We start from the raw sequence: 17,754 nt of genomic DNA, 5'->3' as shown, positions 1-17,754 counted from the left end.
CTCCCTCTCTTTCCACGATCTCCCTCTGATGCCCAGCCGAAGCTGGACTGTACTGCTGCCATCTCGGCTTACTGCAACCTCCCTGCCTGATTCTCCTGCCTCAGCCTGCCGAGTGCCTGCGATTGCGGGCGCGCGCCGCCACGCCTGACTGTGTTTTTTTGGTGGAGATGGGGTTTCGCTGTGTTGGCCGGGCTGGTCTCCAGCTCCTAACCGTGAGTGATCCGCCAGCCTCGGCCTCCCGAGGTGCCGGGATTGCAGACGGAGTCTCGTTCACTCAGTGCTCAATGTTGCCCAGGCTGGAGTGCAGTGGCGTGATCTCGGCTAGCTACAACCTCCACCTCCCAGCTGCCTGCCTTGGCTTCCCAAAGTGCCAAGATTACAGCCTCTGCCCGGCCGCCACCCCGTCTGGGAAGTGAGGAGCGTCTCTGCCTGGCCGCCCATCATCTGGGATGTGAGGAGCCCCTCTGCCCAGCTGCCCAGTCTGGGAAGTGAGGAGCGCCTCTTCCAGGCCGCCATCCCGTCTAAGAAGTGAGGAGCTTCTCTGCCCAGCAGCCCATCGTCTGAGATGTGGGGAGCGCCTCTGCCCCGCTGCAGCCACCCCGTCCGGGAGGGAGGTGGGGGGGGCGCCTCCGCCCGGCCGCCGCCCCGTCCGGGAGGTGGGGGGGGGGGGCGCCTCTGCCCGGCCGCCCCTTCTGGGAGGTGAGGAGCCCCTCTGCCCGGCCACCACCCCGTCTGGGAGGTGTACCCAACAGCTCTTTGAGAACGGGCCATGATGACGATGGCGGTTTTGTGGAATAGAAAAGGGGAAAAGATAGAGAGATCGGATTGTTGCTGTGTCTGTGTGGAAAGAAGTAGACATGGGAGACTTCATTTTGTTCTGTACTAAGAAAAATTCTTCTGCCTTGGGATGCTGTTGATCTATGACCTTACCCCCAACCCTGTGCTCTCTGAAACAAGTGCTGTGTCCACTCAGGGTTAAATGGATTAAGGGCGGTGCAAGATGTGCTTTGTTAAACAGATGCTTGAAGGCAGCATGCTCGTTAAGAGTCATCACCACTCCCTAATCTCAAGTACCCAGGGACACAAACACTGCGAAAGGCCGCAGCGTCCTCTGCCTAGGAAAGCCAGAGACCTTCGTTCACTTGTTTATCTGCTGACCTTCCCTCCACTATTGTCCTATGACCCTGCCAAATCCCCCTCTGCCAGAAACACCCAAGAATGATCAATTAAAAAAAAAAAAAGGAAGAATAGACTCTCTCTGGGACTGCCAATAATTTTTCCTTCTAAGCATAGACACCGGACCACTCTCCACCTAAGCATCACGAAAAATGTAGAGAAAGGAAGAGCTAAGAGCTCCTTAAACAAGTTCAGGCTTGACACAGCCCTGGCCCTGACAGCCAGGGTCTTCAAGCAGGCCTTTCTGTGAAGGGTGGCCAGGCATCAACTTAGTAGGAGAGAAAACAGATGACTTATTTCCATCCACACTTAAGGAAAATGCACTCTCCAAGGACTGCGCACATTTCTTTTTCGAGAAGGAGTCTCGCTGTTGTCGCCCAGGCTGGAGTGCAGTGGCACAGTCTGGGCTCACTGCAACCTCCCCCTCCCGGATTCAAGCAATTCTCCTGCCTCAGCCTCCTGAGTAGCTGGGATTACAGGGGCCCGCCACCACGCCTGGCTAATTTTTGTAGTTTTGGTAGAGACGGGGTTTCACCATGTTGGCCAGGCTGGTCTCGAACTCCTGACATCAAGTGATTCGCCCGCCTCGGCCTCCCAAAATGCTGGGATTACAGGTGTGAGCCACCGCGCCCGGGCGACTGCGCACATTTCTATGGAGCTGTAAGTTAAAAGAGAAGGCAGTGAGGTGCTTCTATCATTCTATGACAGAAACAGCTAAAGAGGAGAGAAATGTTCACGAGATTTAATAGAACAGAAATAGGAGAAGGTGCACACAAGCTCAACCAACTATAGCCTCACAAATAAAAGTGTCTTTTGTGTGTAGCACTTAAGTTTGGAATATTCTTTCTTATACAAATGAGTGGGGCTTAACCTAAGAAATCCAGGCCAGATTCTGCGACGAAGCATCGGTTATCTCTGACCCATCAGCAAACATCTTTTTCTGTGGCTTCAGTTTCCTCAGTAAAACAGAGGGGGTTGCGGCGGACTCAGTCCGAGGCACAGCCATTCTCCAACGTCTATCCAAAGCCTAGGGCACCTCAATACCAACCGGCAGGCCAGCGCCCCCTCCGCGGGGCTGCGGACAGGACGCCTGTCATTCCATTCCTCGGCCGGGCTCTACAGGTGACCGGAAGAAGAGCCCCGAGTGCGGGACTGCAGTGCGCCCGACCTGCTCCAGGCGCAGGTCACTCCTGAACCCCGGCAGCAAAGCATCCAGCGCCGGAAAAGGTCCCGCGGTCGCCCCGGGGCCGGCGCTGAGGAGGAAGGAGTGGAGCGCGCTGGCCCTGTGACGTGGTCCAATCCCAGGCCGACGCCGGCGGCTTCTGCCCAACCGGTGGCTGGTCCCCTCCGCCGCCCCCATTACAAGGCTGGCAAAGGGAAGGGGCGGGGCCTGTGACGTGGTCCAATGAATACGCGCGCCGGGGCGGCGGGGGCGGGGCCGGGCGCGCAGCGCAGGGCCGGGCGGCCGAGGCTCCAATGAGCGCGCGCCGCGTTCGGGGCCGGCTGGTGCGCGAGACGCCGCGGAGAGGTTGGTGGCTAATGTAACAGTTTGCAAACCGAGGGGAGTTGTGAAGGGCGCGGGTGGGGGGCGCTGCCGGCCTCGTGGGTACGTTCGTGCCGCGTCTGTCCCAGAGCTGGGGCCGCAGGAGCGGAGGCAAGAGGTAGCGGGGGTGGATGGAGGTGCGGGCCGGCCACCCCTCCTAGGGGAGACAGCGTGCGAGCTCCGGGGGCGGGTCGGGAGCGCAAGGGAGGGCCGCGCGGACGCCGGGCGCTCGGCCTCGCACCGGGGGGCACGCAGCTCGGCCCCCGGTCTGTCCCCACGCGCTGGGGCGGGCCGGGATCCGTTTCCGGGAGTGGGAGCCGCTGCCTTCGTCAGGTGGGGTTTAGGTGAACACCGGGTACCGGCTACCCGCCGGGCGGGGAACCTTACCGCCCCTGGTACTGCGTCTGTGGGCACAGCGGGGCCGGGGAGTGAGCTGGGAAAGGGGAGGGGGCGGGACAACCCGCAGGGATGCCGAGGAGGAGATAGGCCTTTCCTTCATCCTAGCCACCCCCAACGTCATTACCTTTCTCTTCCCGTCCAGGCCCAGATGGCTCTCCCCGTCAGCGGGGGAGCTCCAGGTGTGGGGAGGTGGTTGAGCCCTGGGCGGGGATCCCTGGCCGCACCCCAGGTGTCTGACAACAGGCACAGTGCTGCGGTGCGCCACTCACTGCCTGTGTGGTGGACAAAAGGCTCGGGTCTCCTTTCTCTTGTCCTGTTAGCTTCTCTGTTTAGGGATGTGGCAAAGCCGAGGACCCATGCTCTTTCACTTGGGCCTTTGTGTGGGCGCTGCTGGGATGATTAGAGAATGGTTTGTACCCATCAGGAGGGAGAAGGGGAGAAGTAGGCTGCTCTGCCCTGGGTAAGAATGAAGTAGGTATGAATCTTACAGCCTCTCCGTTCTGGGATGTGATTCTGTCTCCTTCACTCTGGGTATCCAGTTTTAAGTGTTTTCTTTCTTCGCCTCCCCCAGGGGCACTATGGCAGTCAAAGTTAGGAGGCAGAGGCCGAGGAGGCGAGTCTGTTGGGCCTTGGTGGCTGTGCTCTTGGCAGACCTGTTGGCACTGAGTGGTATGTACCCCAGTAGAGGGAGCAAATGGATAAATGATGACTGAAGGATGCATGATGGGAAGTGGGCTTGGGGCTGTTGGTCAGAAGTCTCTTGAGTTGTTAGGTCCAGGTCTTTTTGTCTTTTGCCATCTTCGTTTACCCACGGAAAGTGGTATGCTTTGATTAGAGGGAGTCCCAGGAAGGTGGGCGAAGGGAGAGCTAACTGACAAACCTCTTTTCCCTTCAGATACACTGGCAGTGATGTCTGTGGACCTGGGCAGTGAGTCCATGAAGGTGGCCATCGTCAAACCTGGAGTGCCCATGGAAATTGTCTTGAATAAGTGAGGGTGGCCCCCGTGTTAAGGGTGGGGAACGAGGGAGTCTGGGCTCCAGGTGTGAATGTGTTAGTCATAGTGCCTACAGCAGACTTCGGCATCTGAGTGGTTAAATGTGTGTGAGTGTCGAGGCTTCTGAGTCCTTCTGCTGCAGGCACCTGGGCCCAAAATCTCTTTTCGTCAGGGAATCTCGGAGGAAAACGCCGGTGATCGTGACCCTGAAAGAAAATGAAAGATTCTTTGGAGACAGTGCAGCAAGCATGGTGAGCTAGCAGTCCCCCTTCCCAGAGTGGTGGGCAGAGGAGAGGAGATGGCAGCCCCCAGAGTCTGTTGCCTCTGTGATATAAGAGGTAGGTAATGGTGGACTTGGGAGCCTAATACTAGTCTGCTCCTTCTTCACCCCTCAGGCGATTAAGAATCCAAAGGCTACGCTACGTTACTTCCAACACCTCCTGGGGAAGCAGGCAGATAACCCCCATGTAGCTCTTTACCAGGCCCGCTTCCCGGAGCACGAGCTGACTTTCGACCCACAGAGGCAGACTGTGCACTTTCAGATCAGCTCGTGAGTGCTCTGTTGGGGAAGGTGGTCTCGGCAGCGCTGCTGGGCTCCTCATTGGTGTGTGTTCCTGATTGTCCTGCCTTAATGCCTGGCTTTCCTTGGCTCCAACTACCTTCCTTCCCCTCAGGCAGCTGCAGTTCTCACCTGAGGAAGTGTTGGGCATGGTTCTCAATTATTCTCGTTCTCTAGCTGAAGATTTTGCAGGTGAGTGGTCAAGGTGGGGCCCTTGGTGGCCAGGCTCCCCAGGATCTAGGGCAGTGATTCTCCAACAGGGGCAAGTTTGCCTCCCAGGGAACATTTAGCAACATCTGAAGATATATTTTGGTTGTCACATCTGAGGGGTGCAACTGGTATCTAGTGGGTAGAGGCCAGGGATGCTGCTAAACATCCTACAGTGCACAGGACAGCACCCACAACAAAGAATTACCTAGTCCAAAATGTCATTAGTGACGAGATTAGAAGCCCTCATCTAAGGTATGGAGCCGGCGGGACCCTTTTCTGTTGTCATCTGTAGAGCAGCCCATCAAGGATGCAGTGATCACCGTGCCAGTCTTCTTCAACCAGGCCGAGCGCCGAGCTGTGCTGCAGGCTGCTCGTATGGCTGGCCTCAAAGTGCTGCAGCTCATCAATGACAACACCGCCACTGCCCTCAGCTATGGTGTCTTCCGCCGGAAAGATATTAACACCACTGCCCAGGTGAGCCAGGGGATCGTCGACCAGACATGCCGGGTGACTGAATCTAAGGATGGAGGCCACTTGGTCCCTTTTGCATCTGGTTTGCATGGCTGGGCTGACCCTTGGCAAAATGCACCAATAGCCTCCTCCCAGCCCCTGTTGGAGCTGTTTAGTTTTGTGTTAAGAGTCAGACAGCCCCTTGGAAGCAGGTGGGTGGGCAGGCAGGCCCCCTGGAGTTTGAAAAGGTTCCTGTGACAGTTGCCTTGATATCTCTACAGAATATCATGTTCTATGACATGGGCTCAGGCAGCACCGTATGCACCATTGTGACCTACCAGATGGTGAAGACTAAGGAAGCTGGGATGCAGCCACAGCTGCAGATCCGGGGAGTAGGGTAAGTGGATACTTGGCAGGGAGGGCTGCTTGTGAAGACCCTCAAGTCAGGGGTTTCTTCTTGGAGGAGACACACTGCTTTGCTTTCCTGCATGCTGCAGGAATGGTCTCCTGATTGAGGCATCAGTCATTGTAGGGACCACTCACAAAGAGTAAGGGGAAGCTGAGGCTCAGGGGAGGACAGTTTGGGAAAATTGGAAGACATGGAACTTTCAAAATGTATTCTAAGGAAATGCATGAAGCCGCAGGCAATATGTTGGGTGTCAGATTCAATCATGTTTTTGTTCTCTTGTCATTTCCAGTTAAATAATTTACCATTCTTGTTGTCTTACCTTTTTTTAAATTTTTTTTTATGGCCTGTGACATAGCCCTCAGGAGATCCTGAGAACATGTGCCCTGTTGTCTTATTTCTTGAAATCATCTTTTTCCGTCTTCACCATTACCACCCAGCCCAAGTTACCATCACCTCTTATTTGAAGAATTAAAAACATCTCCCTGTTCCTAGTGACATCTCCTTTCAGTTCTTTCTTCATATTGCAGCCAGAGGGTTCTTCTTAAAATCCAACCTAATCATTACCTGTTTCTTTAAAAACCTGTCACTGGCTCCATAACTTTCCCTGCGCCTATCTCAACCCTGCCTTCCGCAGCCTGTCTGAGCCCTGAGCCCTCTCGCTTTTTGAGCCCCAGTGATGCTTGCCCTCCTCTGGAACTTGCCATGCACTCTCCCACTTCAAGGTCTTTATGAACGTTGTTGGCTCTGTCTAGAATGTTCTTTCCCCTCCAGCTAGTGAACTCTGAACTCTTCAAGTGATGCTTACACTGAACTCATCCTTCAGGTTTCAGTTCAAGCATCACTTCTTAGGGGACATGTTCCTGGGTCTCCCTCAGTAGCCTGAATCTCCCCCCATGCATGTTCTGCAGGCATTGTCCCCTCACCTTTACAACATGTGACGTAGTGATAATTTCACATTTGTGTGATTATTCAACTTTTCCATAGCAGGGACCCTGTCTCTCTCCCCACCGCCACATTTGTATTCCCAGAGGGAAGTATATAAGTAATGCTCAGTAAACACTGTCGAATGAATGAGTGGAAGAAGGGTCACTGCGAGGTGTCAGCTGTGCTGTAGAGAGTTGAGGGCAGAGTGTGTGTCCACACATGGGGCACTGGAGATGAACAAGGTCCCCTGAGATGAAGGAAAGGTACCATGTGGGGATGAGAGGCTCCTGTGCAGATGCGGGGACTCCATGTGTTCTTCACTTTTTTCCCTGCTCCCTTTTCTCAACAGATTTGACCGTACCCTGGGGGGCCTGGAGATGGAGCTCCGGCTTCGAGAACGCCTGGCTGGGCTTTTCAATGAGCAGCGCAAGGGTCAGAGAGCAAAGGATGTGCGGGAGAACCCGCGTGCCATGGCCAAGCTGCTGCGTGAGGCTAATCGGCTCAAAACTGTCCTCAGTGCCAACGCTGACCACATGGCACAGGTGCCCAAAAGTGGCTGGTTGAGGCTATATTTTGTCCCACGTAGAGGGTGGGGGATCCTGCCACTGAACTGGGCTGCTCGTGCCTGGCATGGCCCATGCTCCTCCCGCTACCATCCTCCCAAAGACCTATTCTTTTTGTTTCTGTCCTACTCACCAAGAGAGCGGGACCTGGGCAAGAACCCCCTGACAGTCCCCATCCTCTCCCAGATTGAAGGCCTGATGGATGATGTGGACTTCAAGGCAAAAGTGACTCGTGTGGAATTTGAGGAGTTGTGTGCAGACTTGTTTGAGCGGGTGCCTGGGCCTGTACAGCAGGCCCTCCAGAGTGCCGAAATGAGTCTGGTGAGTGAGTAGGGGAAGGCGGGAATGCCCCGTAGGAAAGGGCATAGGAAACCCATGGGACGTCAAGGGACGAGTCAGTGCTAACTGCATGCTGTTCCATCTCTCATTCTTACCCACTGCAGGATGAGATTGAGCAGGTGATCCTGGTGGGTGGGGCCACTCGGGTCCCCAAAGTTCAGGAGGTGCTGCTGAAGGCTGTGGGCAAGTGAGTGTGGGGGCTAGAGCGCTGGGCTGAGTTCTGCCTGGGGCAGGGCTTTGGGCTGAGCAGCTGGAGGGCTGAGGGGAGGGAAGTCCCGGTTGCATGCTCCAGGGTAGACCATGCTGAGGCTTGGGGCTTTCCCAGGGAGGAGCTGGGGAAGAACATCAATGCAGATGAAGCAGCCGCCATGGGGGCAGTGTACCAGGCAGCTGCGCTCAGCAAAGCCTTTAAAGTGAAGCCATTTGTCGTCCGAGATGCAGTGGTCTACCCCATCCTGGTGAGTGAGCCTGACTGAGCAGGTGACAAGCTCCCTTTACCTCTCCCAAGTAGGGTTTCCCCTTCTGTCTGCTCTGGCTCATCCCTGTGTCTTTCTGCTAAGAGGTATCCCCCATCCTTACCCCAGAACCTACTCGGGTTCTCTAGTGTGCAACAATGTGCCTCTGTCTGCCTGCTGTGTAGGTGGAGTTCACGAGGGAGGTGGAGGAGGAGCCTGGGATTCACAGCCTGAAGCACAATAAACGGGTACTCTTCTCTCGGATGGGGCCCTACCCTCAACGCAAAGTCATCACCTTTAACCGCTACAGCCATGATTTCAACTTCCACATCAACTACGGTGACCTGGGCTTCCTGGGGCCTGAAGATCTTCGGTGAGGGGCGGGGTTGCAGGATGGGAGCTCCAGGGAGGGGGAGGCGTGGCTGCTGGATAATCTGAGGACTGGGGGTGAGGGAGGATGTGGGCCTGCGGGGCTGAAACAGGGCAGCTATGATCAGCTTCGCTGGAGAATGCATCCGTCCTCCTGAGTGTGCCCTTGGGGAGTGCCCCTGATACCTTGTGCCAGGAGGCCATGTAGTCTAGAGGGCGAGATGGGCTGGGGTGGGTCCCCCTGAACTCCTCTTTCCTTCCCAACCAGGGTATTTGGCTCCCAGAATCTGACCACAGTGAAGCTAAAAGGGGTGGGTGACAGCTTCAAGAAGTATCCTGACTACGAGTCCAAGGGCATCAAGGCTCACTTCAACCTGGATGAGAGTGGCGTGCTCAGTCTAGACAGGGTGAGAGCTAAAGGAGACCCTGTGTGCAGAGCAGGGGCTCAGGCCCTGCCAGCCATTTCCAAAGTGGGTTCCACATGGCATTAGGATAAGATAACCAAAAAAGGTTTAGGAATCAGAAAAATGTTGGCTCTGAACAGAGCTAACTGATGATCTGGTGCAGACCTCCTTATAGCCTATAAATGCTTATAGGCATTGTAAATTTCTTGGAACTATTGAATGGTTTGATATAGGTATTGTAAATTTCTTGGAACAATTGAATGATTTGAAGAATCCACTCTTTTTTTTTTTTTTTTTTTTTGAGAGGGTCTTGGCTCTGTCAGTTAAGCTGGAATATAATGGCATGGTCATAGCTCATTCCAGCCTTGAACACTTGGGCTTAAATGATCCTCCCATCTCAGCCTCTTGAGTAGCTGGGATGATACGCATGTGCCACCATATCCTGCGAAATTTTTTTGTACTTTATTTATAGAGACAGGGTCTCACTATGTTGTCCAGACTGGTCTCTAACTCCTGGGATCAAGCGATCATCCTGCCTCAGCCTCCCAAAGTACAGGGATTACAGGTGGGAGCCACTCTGCCTGGCCTCAGGAATCCACTTATTATTACTTTTTTTGAGACAGAGTCTTGCTCTGTTGTCCAGGCTGGAGTACAGTGACGTGATCTTGCAACCTCCGCCTCCTGGGTTCAAGTGATTCTCCTGTCTCAGCCTCCTGAGTAGCTGGGATTACAGGCGCCTGCCACCACACCTGGCTAGTTTTTGTTATTTGGAGTAGAGATAGGGTTTCACCATGTTGGCCAGTCTGGTCTCAAACCCCTGACCTCAAGTGATCCACCTGCCTTGGCCTCCCAAAGTGTTGAGATTACAGGCATAAGCCACTGCACTCGGCCAGGAATCCATTTTTGAAGAACAAATCTGGGGGTAATATGGATGTAATGGCCAATACAGTTATTGAGTGGAGAAGTAGGGGGCTCTTTGGAGAAAGAGGAGCTGGGACCCTATTCATGGAGGGCTCTTAATCAAAGGAGATGGGCAGCCATCTCCAAGTCCTTAGAAAAGGCAGGTGAGAGACTAGGCCTGTGATGGCATGGAGTGTGCATAAGCAGACACCCACTTTGGCAGGATGTTTGTGGAGAAAAGGTGGATTAGCCTGTGTATTTTTTCATTTTGAACCTGTTTTCAGGTGGAGTCTGTATTTGAGACACTGGTAGAGGACAGCCCAGAAGAGGAATCTACTCTCACCAGTAAGATGAGCATGCATGTGTGTATGGGAGAGAATGTACTTGTGTGAAGGTTGGGGAGGTGGACAGGGCATGGCCCTTGGGTTAGAAGGTGGAGTCACTGCTGTGGTCTCCTTTTGAGTCTTTGGGTTTTACTCCCCCTAGAACTTGGCAACACCATTTCCAGCCTGTTTGGAGGCGGTACCACACCAGATGCCAAGGAGAACGGTACTGATACTGTCCAGGTGAGTTCAGGATGGAGCCAGGGAAGCATGGAGGACGGTGGGGGATGCAGGTAGTAGCAGCAGAGGAAGGGGGTGAGGGTAGGCCACCCCTGCCCCTGTTGTGTTAACCATTCACTCCCCAGGATCCTCTGGGCTCTGAGCTGTTTCTTGACTGGCGCTCCCAAGGCCCATTCCCCTCATTGCAGATGCTCTTCCTTTGTCCAGCTAGATTGCCACAGTCCAAGCAGGCCATTGACCGTTTCCATACAGCAGTCACCTGTGTGGAACCCCCATGGGGTCGGCAGTGCTGAGCCAGGCCTGCCTGGAGGCTCTGCTCCTGATCGTTCCCTGGGGCGCCTGTGGTGTTTCCCAGGAGGAAGAGGAGAGCCCTGCAGAGGGGAACAAGGACGAGCCTGGGGAGCAGGTGGAGCTCAAGGAGGAAGCTGAGGCCCCAGTGGAGGATGGCTCTCAGCCCCCACCCCCTGAACCTAAGGGAGATGCAACCCCTGAGGGAGAAAAGGCCACAGAAAAAGAAAATGGGGACAAGTCTGAGGCCCAGGTGAGCTGTGGCAGAGGAAGGCCAGTGTGGATCCAGAGGCTAAGGGAGCGGGCGCCTGCCTCGTTTCTGGCCTTGTGGAGAATGTAGGAGGGCAGAGGCTTTTCCTGACACCCCTGACTCTTCCCACCCAGAAACCAAGTGAGAAGGCAGAGGCAGGGCCTGAGGGCGTCGCTCCAGCCCCAGAGGGAGAGAAGAAGCAGAAGCCCGCCAGGAAGCGGCGAATGGTAGAGGAGATCGGGGTGGAGCTGGTTGTTCTGGACCTGCCTGACTTGCCAGAGGATAAGCTGGCTCAGTCGGTGCAGAAGTAAGTGAGGACAGCTGGTGTGTGTGTGTACATGTGTGTGCAAGGTGGGCAGGATGTGGGATGGTGCCCTGGGAGGGAGGGCTGTCTGACCCAGAGTCTCAAGTTCTCACTTGTCCTCTCCCTCATCCCTACCCCTCCTTTGTCCCATAGACTTCAGGACTTGACACTCCGAGACCTGGAGAAGCAGGAACGGGAAAAAGCTGCCAACAGCTTGGAAGCGTTCATATTTGAGACCCAGGTCAGTGGGCAGGAGGCAGCAGCCCCCCCACTGGGCTTATGCCTGGCTCTGTGGGCCTTGCCTCTGGGCTTGTGGGTGCATGTGTTTACATGTCCCCCTCCCCAGGACAAGCTGTACCAGCCCGAGTACCAGGAAGTGTCCACAGAGGAGCAGCGTGAGGAGATCTCTGGGAAGCTCAGCGCCGCATCCACCTGGCTGGAGGATGAGGGTGTTGGAGCCACCACAGTGGTGAGGGGCCTCTCAGGACATGGCAGGTGGAATGGGAGCTCTCCTTCCTCTCCCAGGGTCAGAGAGAGAGAAGAGCTGGGGCTTGAGCCCATAAAGAAGGACATGGGGCTGACTCCAGGCTCTGCTGTCGTCCCTTCCACCCCTCTGCCCAATCGCACATCCATCAGATGTTGAAGGAGAAGCTGGCTGAGCTGAGGAAGCTGTGCCAAGGGCTATTTTTTCGGGTAGAGGAGCGCAAGAAGTGGCCCGAACGGCTGTCTGCCCTCGATAATCTCCTCAACCATTCCAGCATGTTCCTCAAGTGAGCAGCCCCTGAACCCTTTTTGCAGTCCTGCCAAGGCCACTGGTTTTCATTCCTACCAGCTTCCCACTCCCCACACTCCAGGCCCCTCTCCCTCTGGGGCTAATGGTCTCCTTTCTGGCTTCCAGGGGGGCCCGGCTCATCCCAGAGATGGACCAGATCTTCACTGAGGTGGAGATGACAACGTTAGAGAAAGTCATCAATGAGACCTGGGTAATCACTTTGTAAATACTTAACCAGATACTTAGCTGCCATCCTAGGTACTGTGGGAGAGGCGGAGAGATGAAGCCACAGCAGCCCCTGCCTCCTGGCTTAGCATCTAACCTGAAGACAAAAGATGTTTGTATTTGAGCCCACATCTGATTAGTCCCAAGCAAGGGCCATGGCCATAAGAGTCATCAGCCTGGAGGAGCAAAAAAGCCCATCCCATGAGGACAGAGAAAGCTGCTTTGAGGGGCTGGGATTTGAGCTAGGTTCAGAACATGGGCCAGGGTTTGGGTAGGTGAAACTGATGTGTCATGTGAAGCAGAAACTGTTTTGGATGTGTGGGGACTCTTGAGCCAGAGTGGAGAGTCAAGAAATGAGTATTCAGCTGGGTGCAGTGGCTCACGCCTGTAATCCCAGCACTTTGTAAGGCTGAGGTGGGTGAATCACCAGGTCAAGAGATTGAGACCATCCTGGTCAACATGGTGAAACCCCGTCTCTACTAAATATACAGAAATTAGCTGGGCGTGGTCGCCTGTAGTCCTAGCTACTCAGGAGGCTGAGGCAGGAGAATCCTTTGAACCCAGGAGTCGGAGGTTGCAGTGAGTCGAGATCGCGCCACTGCACTCCAGCCTGGCAACAGAGCGAGACTCCGTCTCAAAAAAAAAAAGGAGTATTCAAGGGGTTTGTTCAGTTGTAGTCACTCCAGAGTAGTAGGATGTAAACCAGAAACATGCAGGTTGGGACTTCATTGTGGAGAACCTTTAATACCCTTCTGAAGAGTCTGTTAGCCTCTTGGGGCTGAGGCCAGGGGTGGCAGTGATTTGCAGTCTGAGGGAAGAGGCTGGTTGGGGGTGTGATTCCATCTGGGACAGAGATGTCTGCTCTCTCCATGGCTAGCTTGGAGCCTCTCCTGGTCTCACCCACAGGCCTGGAAGAATGCAACTCTGGCCGAGCAGGCCAAGCTGCCCGCCACAGAGAAGCCTGTGTTGCTCTCAAAAGACATTGAAGCTAAGATGATGGCCCTGGACCGAGAGGTGCAGTATCTGCTCAATAAGGCCAAGTTTACCAAGCCCCGGCCCCGGCCCAAGGACAAGAATGGGACCCGGGCAGAGCCACCCCTCAATGCCAGTGCCAGTGACCAGGGGGAGAAGGTCATCCCTCCAGCAGGTGAGAACAGGGTACCTGGCTGCATGTTCTGCTGGACAGGGAGACAGCCTCCTTTCCTTCCTGAGGCTATGTCTTACCCCTGGTTTCCTTCCAGGCCAGACTGAAGATGCAGAGCCCATTTCAGAACCTGAGAAAGTAGAGACTGGTGAGTTGGAGCAACCATGGTTGAGCACGTGGATGTTGCATTAGCCCAGGGGTAGGCAAACTGGCAGGCTTAGCCTGTTTCTAGACAGCCCATGAGCTTGAATGGCCTTTGCGTTTTTAAAGGGTTGTTTAAAAAAAAAAAAAAAAGGCCGGGCACGGTGGCTCACGCCTGTAATCCCAGCACTTTGGAAGGCTGAGGCGGGTAGATCACCTGAGGTCAGGAGTTCGAGACCAGCCTGCCCAACATGGTGAAACCCCATCTTTACTAAAAAAATACAAAAAAAAAAGTCAGGCGTGGTGGCGCACACCTTTAATCCCAGCTACTCGGGAGGCTGAGGCAGGAGAACACTTGAACCTGGGAGGCAGAGGTTGCAGTAAGCCGAGATGGCACCACTGCACTCTGCACTCCAGCCTGGGCAACAGAGACTCTGTCTCAAAAAAAAAAAAGAGTAGGCAAAGAGACTAAATGTGGTTCATGCATCCTAAAATATTTACTAGCTGGCTCTTCATGGAAAAACTGGCCCAGCCTTCCCTTAGCCTCTTCCTCCCTTCTGAGGAGACTAACCTGTTCCTTCCCAAAGCAGGATCCGAGCCAGGAGACACTGAGCCTTTGGAGTTAGGAGGTCCTGAAGCAGGTGAGGGTGGAGCCTGGGCTACAGTGGGAAGCCTGGTGGGGTCTCAGGAAATCCTTTGCAAAGAACTGGGGTTGGTTCCTCTGTTTCACCTGCGGTGATTCCTTTGCTCCCCCAAACTCCCAACAGAACCTGAACAAAAAGAACAATCGACAGGACAGAAGCAGCCTTTGAAGAACGACGAACTATAACCCCCACCTCTGTTTTCCCCATTCATCTCCACCCCCTTCCCCCACCACTTCTATTTATTTAACATCGAGGGTTGGGGGAGGGGTTGGTCCTGCCCTCGGCTGGGAGTTCCTTTCTCACCCCTGTGATTTGGAGGTGTGGAGAAGGGGAAGGGAGGGACAGCTCACTGTTTCCTTCTGCAGTACCTCTGTGGTTAAAAATGGAAACTGTTCTCTTCCCCAGCCCCACTCCCTGTTCCCTACCCATATAGGCCCTAAATTTGGGAAAAATCACTATTAATTTCTGAATCCTTTGCCTGTGGGTAGGAAGAGAATGGCTGCCAGTGGCTGATGGGTCCTGGTGATGGGAAGGGTATCAGGTTGCTGGGGAGTTTCCACTCTTCTCTGGTGATCGTTCCTTCCCTCCCTTCCTCTCCCACCATGCGATGAGCATCCTTTCAGGCCAGTGTCTGCAGAGCCTCAGTTACCAGGTTTGGTTTCTGAGTGCCTATCTGTGCTCTTTCCTCCCTCTGTGGGCTTCTCTTGCCCTGAGCCTCCCTTCCCCATTCCCATCCAGCTCCTTTCCCCCTGGGTTTCCTTGGCTTCCTGCTGCAAATTGGGCAGTTCTCTGCCCCTTGCCTAAAAGCCTGTACCTCTGGATTGGCGGAAGTAAACCTGGAAGGATTCTCACTCGTATTTCCCACCCCTAGTGGCCAGAGGAGGGAGGGGCACAGTGAAGAAGGGAGCCCACCACCTCTCCGAAGAGGAAAGCCACGTAGAGTGGTTGGCATGGGGTGCCAGCATCGTGCAAGCTCTGTCATAATCTGCATCTTCCCAGCAGCCTGGTACCCCGGGTTCCTGTAACTCCCTGCCTCCTCCTCTCTTCTGCTGTTCTGCTCCTCCCAGACAGAGCCTTTCCCTCACCCCCTGACCCCCTGGGCTGACCAAAATGTGCTTTCTACTGTGAGCCCCTATCCCAAGATCCTGGGGAAAGGAGAGACCATGGTGTGAATGTAGAGATGCCACCTCCCTCTCTCTGAGGCAGGCCTGTGGATGAAGGACGAGGGTTAGGGCTGGCCTTCCTCTGTGCATCGCTCTGCTAGGTTGGGGGCCCCTGACACACCATGCCTACGCCTAGGGAGCCCGTCCTCCAGTATTCCGTCTGTAGCAGGAGCTAGGGCTGCTGCCTCAGCTCCAAGACAAGAATGAACCTGGCTGTGTCAGTCATTTTGTCTTTTCCTTTTTTTTTTTTTTTTTTTTTTGCCACATTGGCAGAGATGGGACCTAAGGGTCCCACCCCTCACCCCACCCCCACCTCTTCTGTATGTTTGAATTCTTTCAGTAGCAGTTGATGCTGGTTGGACAGGTTTGAGTCAAATTGTACTTTGCTCCATTGTTAATTGAGAAACTGTTTCAATAAAATATTCTTTTCTACAGTTTTTGTGCTGTGAGTTTTTAAAAATAGAAAAATTTTGGGCCAGGCATGGTGGCTCATACCTGTCATCTTAACATTTTGGGAGGGTGGGTCCCTTGGGCCCAGGACTTCAAGCCTTCAGTGAGCTATGATCGTGCGCCACTGCACTCCAGCATGTGTGACAGTGAAAACCTCAAAAAGTTTGAATAATTATATCATCAAAATGTTATTGACACTTTGGACTTAGTTGAGATTTGTATATGTATTTTTTTCAAGGAAACAAAATACTGGTTTTATTTTACTGCTAACATTATTTGGACTCCTATATCCCAGGCATTTTTAGGTAACGTACTTTTTTTTTTTTCTTTTTTTTGAGACTGGGTCCTGCTCTGTTGCCCAGGCTCGAGTACAGTAATGTGATCCAGGCTCACTGCAACCTCTGCCTCCCAGGTTCAAGTGATTCTACTGCCTCAGCCTCCTGAGTAGCTGGGATTACAGGCACCTGCCACCATGCCCAGCTAAATTTTTTTTGTATTTTAGTAGAGACGGGGTTTCACCATGTTGGCTAAGCTGGTCTGGAACTGACCTCAAGCGATCCACCTGCCTTGGGCTCCCAAAGTGCTGGGTTTACAGGCCTGAGCCACTGGGCCCAGCTGGTAACATTAATTTTTAAAATAGCAACCTCATTGTACAAATAAGATACCAGTTCATAGAGATTTAGCAAGTAATTGGTCCAAGGAATGAATCAATGTTGAGTGCTTCAGCTAGGTTTGAGCTTAATTCTGACCATTCGCCCTTGTTCTTCGTACTTAGACGTGGTAATGTGTTGGTAGAGACTCACCATTTGTAGCAGTTTCGGTTCATCAGTTTGGGATGCAGCATGCCTAGCCCAAATTTTCTATTACCAAGGGAGGATCCCTCTTGTCACTAATCGTGTACATATCTAAGCAGTTGTATACGGTATACAGGGTGTTGCTCTGTCACCCAGGCTGGAGTGCAATGGTGCCATCTTGGCCCACTGCAGCCGCGACCTCCCAGGCTCAAGCAATCCTCCCACCTCAGCCCTGTAGCAGGGACTACCTGGCTAATTTTTGTATTTTCTGGTCGAGACGGGGTTTCACTATGTTGCCCAGGCTGGTCTTGAACTCCTGGACTCAAATGATCTGCTTGCCTTGGCCTCCCAAAGTGCTGGGATTACAGGCATGAGCCACTGAGCTTGGCCCCGTTGTATTTACATTTAATAACCATGAAGGCCCAGCCGGGTGTAGTAGCTCACACCTGTAGTCCCAGCACTTTGGGAGGCCAAGGCAGGCAGATCATGAGGTCAGGAGATCGAGACCATCCTGGCTAACACAGTGAAACTCCGTCTCTACTAAAAATACAAAAAATCAGCCGGACGTGGTGGCACCCGCCTGTAGTCCCAGCTACTCAGGAGGCTGAGACAGGAAAATCAATTGAACCTGGGAGGATGAGGTTGCAGTGAGCTGAGATTGTGCCACTACACTCAAGCCTGGGTGACAGCTAGACTCCGTCACAAAAAAAAAATAATAACCACGAAGGGTTGTCTTTTTTCTCTAAAAGTTGAACAAGTCAGGTAAGTTTTGAATGTGGAAGTTTTGGGGTTTTTTTTTTTTTTTTTTTTGGATGACTTTTAGTTTCAGATTCACAGCAGAATTGAGCAGGAGGTACAGAGTTGCCATATACCTCCTGTCCCCACATACTCAATCTCCCCCAGAGTGGTACATTTGTTACAATCACCCAAAGTTCTGTATGACACCATAATGGTGGGTACATATACATTTGTCAAAACCTATAGAATGTGCAACACCAAGACAACTGAAAGTATAGACTTTGGGCAAATATGATGAGTCAATGTAGGTTCCTCAGATGTAACACCTGTAGACCTCTGGTGTGAAATGTTTATTATGGGGGAAGCTGTGAGTGTATGGAGGAAGGGAATATACGGGAACTCTGTATTTTCCCCTCAATTTTGCTGTGAACCTAAAAGTGCTCTAAAAAAAAAAGGCGGGGCTAAGTGCAGTGACTCATGGCTGTAATACCAGTGTTTGGGGAGGCAGGAGTGGGAGGATCGCTTGAGGCCAGGAGTTTGAGACAACATAGCCAGACCTCATCTCTACAAAAAATAGTAGTCC

At 53.4% G+C, this 17,754-nt stretch overlaps 1 protein-coding gene across 10 annotated transcripts; it reads left to right on the top strand.

Moving 5' to 3' along the window:
- The first annotated feature begins 2,610 nt into the window (after positions 1-2,610).
- Positions 2,611-15,623, top strand: HYOU1 (hypoxia up-regulated 1). Of its 10 annotated transcripts, none has more exons than XM_055355079.1 (27): positions 2,657-2,704; positions 3,439-3,578; positions 3,690-3,787; positions 4,014-4,107; positions 4,286-4,364; positions 4,509-4,663; positions 4,788-4,864; positions 5,175-5,356; positions 5,614-5,729; positions 7,015-7,207; positions 7,415-7,549; positions 7,672-7,754; positions 7,893-8,025; positions 8,208-8,395; positions 8,660-8,798; positions 9,980-10,040; positions 10,182-10,261; positions 10,614-10,799; positions 10,931-11,103; positions 11,254-11,341; positions 11,447-11,569; positions 11,737-11,870; positions 11,999-12,083; positions 13,004-13,244; positions 13,339-13,389; positions 13,973-14,023; positions 14,150-15,623. In XM_055355079.1, exons 2-27 carry the CDS (start codon positions 3,454-3,456, stop codon positions 14,209-14,211), a joined length of 3,132 nt encoding a protein of 1,043 aa, XP_055211054.1. In that variant the 5' UTR covers positions 2,657-2,704; positions 3,439-3,453; the 3' UTR covers positions 14,212-15,623. The 10 variants fall into 10 exon arrangements, with proteins under 10 accessions (XP_018891677.1, XP_018891675.1, XP_055211054.1 ...); XM_055355082.2 differs by having other exon boundaries at positions 2,683-2,704; positions 3,439-3,589; XM_063693596.1 differs by lacking the exon at positions 2,657-2,704 and adding an exon at positions 2,933-3,052.
- The last annotated feature ends 2,131 nt before the right edge of the window (positions 15,624-17,754 follow it).

The sequence above is a fragment of the Gorilla gorilla genome, chromosome 9 (assembly GCF_029281585.2).
Source record: "Gorilla gorilla gorilla isolate KB3781 chromosome 9, NHGRI_mGorGor1-v2.1_pri, whole genome shotgun sequence".
Taxonomy (NCBI): Eukaryota; Metazoa; Chordata; class Mammalia; order Primates; family Hominidae; genus Gorilla; species Gorilla gorilla.
This window is presented reverse-complemented; position numbering and strand designations above follow the sequence as displayed.

Excerpts from the sequence above, each read along its gene's own strand:
- HYOU1 (XM_063693598.1), top strand. The coding sequence starts at position 3,454 with ATGTGGCAAAGCCGAGGACCCATGCTCTTTCACTTGGGCCTTTGTGTG. Across the intron at positions 4,664-4,787 it reads GTGCACTTTCAGATCAGCTC|GCAGCTGCAGTTCTCACCTG; the intron begins GTGAGTGCTCTG and ends CCTTCCCCTCAG. Across the intron at positions 11,342-11,446 it reads CGTTCATATTTGAGACCCAG|GACAAGCTGTACCAGCCCGA; the intron begins GTCAGTGGGCAG and ends CCCCCTCCCCAG.